Below are 5,024 nucleotides of genomic sequence, written 5' to 3'. Positions count from 1 at the left end.
GCAGAGAAGGACAGAAACCATATGTTTGCACGCATAGGTCTAGCAGGAAAGCAAGAGAGACCTAATGGAGAACCAGGGGGAACGGAGGAGGGAGAGAGAGTTGGGGAGAGAGAGGGATGCAGAACTTGAGAGACTATTGAATGCTGAGAATGAACTGAGGGTTGGGGGGAGGGGGGAGGAGGGAAGACAGATGGTGGTGATGCTGGCGGGCACTTGAGGGGAAGAGCACTAGGTGTTGTATGGAAAACAATTTGACAATAAAATATTATGGAAAAAATATATAGTGATTCAATAAAAAAAATGAAACATAAAGAAATAGAAAAGTTGAACAGACCCATAACTCGTAACAGACACATGAGAAAATATTCAATATCACCTATCATCAGGGAAATAGAAATCAAAATCACAGTGAGGTACCACCTCATGACTGTGAGAACGGCTAAAATAAACAACTCAGGCAACAACAGGTGTTGGCAAGGATGAAGACAAAGAGGATCTCTTCTGCACTGCTGGTGGGAATGCTAACTGGTGTAGCCACCTGGAAAACAGTATGGAGATTCTTCAAAAAATTAAAACTAGAACTACCCTATGACACAGATAGTGGACTAATAGGAATTTATCCAAGGACAAAGGTGTGCTGATTCAAAGGGGCACATTCATCCCAAAGTTCATAGCAGTGCTATCGACAATAGCCAAAGCATGGAAAAAGTCCAAAAGCCTATTGATGAATGAATGGATAAAGAAGATATACTCCACATATATGACGGAATATTACTCGGCAATGAAAAAGAATGATATCTTGCCATTTGCAACTAGGTGGATGGAACTAGAGGATAATATGCTAACTAGAGGTAATATGCTTTCCAAAATTAGTCACTCAAAGCAAGACAAATGCCATATCGCTTCACACATATGAGGAACTTAAGATCCAAACAAATGAACATAAGGGAAGGGAAGCAAGAATAATATAAAGACAGGGTTGAGGACAAAATGTAAGAGACTCTTAAATACAGAGGTCAGACTGAGGGCTGCTGGCGGGGTTGTAGGTGGAGGGATGGGCTAAAAGGGTAAGAGACGTTAAGGAAGACACTTGCTGGACAAGCACCGTGTGCCATACGTAGGGGGAAAATCACTGGAGTCTACTCTTGAACTCATTGTTGTACTATATGTTAATGAACTTGGATGTAATTTAAAAATTTTTTAATTAAAAATAAAAAATAAAAGAAACATATACAACTATACTTGTCAATTATTCTTCAATAACATTGGGGGGAAACAGCCAAATTACTAAAATCCTTTCAACTCCCATGATCTTGTAAAGTAAATATGACGTTACTACATAGCTCACTGGATGTTTGGAAGAAGTAAATAAGGATTCGCACATGAGGTACTCAGAGCAATAGTTTCTACAATGAGAATATTTTTATTTCTATGGTATAGTTAGCATATGCTTGAACAAGGAATTCTTTTTCAGTTTAATTTGTTTATTTTGAGAGAGAAAGACAGAAGGAGACAGAGAGAGAATGAATATGAGCACAGGAAGGGACAGAGAGAAGACAGAGAGCGAGAATCCAAGGCAGGCTTCACGTGTTACCCAGAGCCCAATGCCAGGCTCCATCTCATGAACCATGAGTAAGCCACCTGAGCCAAAATCAAGAGTCAGCTGCTTAACTGACTGGCCCACCCAGGCACACCCTGAGAGAGGAATTTTTAACGTGACAAATACACAGTGAATCCCAGGAAAGCAACAATAATGGATCTTGACACAATATGGACAGGGTACATGGTGCTTATAACTGTTATAAGAAACTTTGCATAGATGTCAGATTCATATATTCCTGGGAAGAAGCTTACAGAATATTCTCACTTAAAGGATGCAGGAAGAAGCAAGGACACACATGGGAGAGACCAGCCTCATTCCTTAGAACTGTGAGCTTTAGAATCCCTATTTAAAAAAAACTAATTTAGTGCTATTACCAACAAGAAAGAATCGAATTTAAAACAAAAGCAATCCTACTTTTCCTTGTTCCTCTTTTGTTTTCCATAAAACCACAGTAAAAATTATGTGGAATGCTAAAGATTATCATTTTTCTGTACAGGTCAATGGAACATAACTGGCACCCATTCCTTACCTAACATTGCCATATTTCCTTCATTTTATCACAAAGTTTTTCAGGGAAGTTTCCATCATGACAAAGGAAGAAAAGGTAGTTGAACTAAGAAAATATAGGAAGCCCCTGATAATTTTATTTTCCACAATTCTGCAACTAAGGAAGAAAAATAGAAAGCAAAACTTGGAGCAATGGGCATTAAAAAAAAAAAAAAAAGATGGAACTCAAAATTCCCCAAGAGGAATTGTCTTGAGTTGCAGGTATGGGAAAATCTTCTTTTTTATTCTCATAGCGATCCAGCTCACACCCAGAGGACACTTTCACTGTGTTTATATGTTGTAAGGTCTGTGGCTCCTCAGAGGCAGGAAGAATTTCAGAAGGAGAGAAAGACTATTCTGAAGATGAAGAGTTCATGCTGCAATCCCAATATGAACAATCACTTCAAATATCTTTCTGCAATTTACAATCATTGAGAGTGTAATCTAAAAAGTTGTGCAGGCTGTGAATCTGACAATCAGGTAAGAGAATGCCTTACGACTCGGGTTGGGGAGGAGCCCATATTTTCTGCATGCTTCCTTATATGCAACTTCAGCACCCCGATCTAGATCTGGTTCCCTATTTTATGATTGATTCCTCATTGCATTTGTGGATTGTGAAGGCTCTTTATACACTTTTATTGCCTTATGCATTCTCAATTAAGCATACTTTGTTCCTTATTTTTCTCCAGGTAAATATGTAATCACTCAGTATTAAAATTGCAGTGAAATAAATCACTAAATAAGAAAAGGTCTGATTAGAAATTTTCTTTGAGTGTTAGAAAAAGTTTCTTTCCTAAGTGAATTTTTGATACAATAGTTTGATGAGTCAGAGAACCCAAAGTGATATTTATATCTTACACAGGAGAGGGAAGATTAACAGTGTGCAAAACACACATGGTCATCAAAGCAAACTACCCACGTGCATGGAGCCAGCCTTTCACGGAGGCATAGCACAGATCGGGTATTTTCTCTAATATCCTCTAACTCTATGGGACTAGAATCCCCAGGCTCTGGAGAAGTGCTCCCTCATGAGTCCACTCCTTTATTACTCTCACATGAAATCTTTCGATTCTCCTCTCAGGGATTTCCCCAATGTAGAAAAAGATCCCCCTTTTTATAGATGGCACTGCAATGTCTGCATCTCCATGCAGATTTTTTTCCATTGTTATCATTCTCTCCTTGTCTATTTTTCTTAGTTAAAAATCCTTTAGGTGTTTTCTCACTAGGTCTGGGTATAACAGTACAGGAAAGTAGTTAAGAATTTGCCCCACATTAAAGTTGTATCAGAAGATAGATGTTCACAGCCAGAGAGGATGGGAGGTTGGCTACACACTCTGAATCCCTGAGAGAAAGAAACAAATTAGTAACAAATCAAATAAGGAAAAAAATGGACCTTGGTCCATAACCAAAATTTCACTATAATATTTAATACTCTAATGGTGTAAATCCTATAAAAGGTCTGATGCTGGAACTGTGAAAAACAAGAATGCTCTCCCTGAAGTACCATTGTGGAGACAATAAAATCTTCAGCTGCCAAAGTCTCTGATTCTCAACAGCGGTACGCTCCATACAGTAATTTGCCCTTCCTCTGAAGTGATGCTGAATCAAACCTCAGTCACTGAATTTCTCCTCCTGGGAGTCACAGACATCCAAGCACTGCAGCCTTATCTCTTCGTGGTTTTCCTTGCAATTTATGTAGTCACCGTGATTGGGAATGGAGCCGTCCTATTGGTTGTCGTCTCTGATCCAAGACTTCACTCACCCATGTATTTCTTCCTGGGAAATCTGTCATGTCTGGATATCTGCTACTCCACAGTGACACTGCCAAAGATGCTGGAGAACTTCCTCTCTACACACAAGGCAATTTCCTTCTTGGGATGCATAAGCCAGCTTCACTTCTTCCACTTTCTGGGCAGCACGGAGGCCATGCTCTTGGCCGTGATGGCCTTTGACCGCTTTGTGGCCATCTGCAGGCCACTTCGTTACTCTGTCATCATGAATTACCAGCTCTGTACCCAGATGGCCATCACTGTCTGGACCATTGGCTTTTTCCATGCCCTGTTGCACTCCACGATGACCTCTCGCTTGAACTTCTGTGGTTCTAATCTGATCCATCACTTCTTCTGTGATGTCAAGCCTTTGCTGGAGTTGGCCTGTGGAAACACAGAGCTCAACCAGTGGCTTCTCAACACAGTTACTGGGACCATTGGCATGGCCCCTTTCTTCCTAACACTTCTCTCCTACTTCTCCATTATCACCTCTCTTTTCTCCAAGACCCACTCCTGTAACGCTCTCCACAAAGCACTGTCCACGTGTGCCTCTCACTTCATGGTGGTCATTGTTTTCTATGCTCCTGTTGTCTTCATTTACATCCGTCCTGCCTCAGGCAGCTCCATGGACCAGGAACTGATCGCTGCCATCATGTACACTGTGGTGACCCCTGTGCTGAACCCACTGATCTACACACTGAGGAACAAGGATGTGAAGGCTGCCTTGAGTAGTGTCTTCAGAAGGAGGGCCAACATAGCCATGTCTAGAGCAACTTCTAGGACAGGAACCAACAGGTAATCATAAAGTAGGTGCGTGAGGTTACCTCACTTCTCAGATCATGTATGATTGGTACAACAAATGGAGCTGTCCAAAGAAAAGACAAATGCAAAAGTCCAGCCTGATTGTGTTAAATAATGAGTTCTTTGGTAGCATACAGGAAACATGAACCCAAAACCCCAGACATATAATCCTAATGTGCAATTTGTGTTCAGAATATCAGCTCATAAAGTTGATTTTTTAATATATTCTTATGGATTCTTTAATGAAGTCAGGGACAGAAATATGCCTTCATTACCCATATACAGGGTACATGAATACTACTTAA

The 5,024-nt window shown here is 40.5% G+C and overlaps 2 protein-coding genes across 2 annotated transcripts in view; one reads left to right on the top strand and one right to left on the bottom strand.

The window, feature by feature from the left end:
- LOC115296544 (olfactory receptor 12D2-like) overlaps positions 1–5,024 on the bottom strand; it is a 32,784-nt gene that overhangs the window by 668 nt on the left and 27,092 nt on the right. The window lies entirely within an intron of this gene.
- LOC115295567 (olfactory receptor 12D2-like) lies at positions 3,746–4,717 on the top strand. Its single transcript, XM_029943559.1, has one exon. The coding sequence runs from the start codon at positions 3,746–3,748 to the stop codon at positions 4,715–4,717; it is 972 nt and encodes a 323-aa protein (XP_029799419.1).

Source organism: Suricata suricatta, chromosome 7, assembly GCF_006229205.1.
Source record: "Suricata suricatta isolate VVHF042 chromosome 7, meerkat_22Aug2017_6uvM2_HiC, whole genome shotgun sequence".
In the NCBI taxonomy this organism is placed as follows: Eukaryota; Metazoa; Chordata; class Mammalia; order Carnivora; family Herpestidae; genus Suricata; species Suricata suricatta.
This window is presented reverse-complemented; position numbering and strand designations above follow the sequence as displayed.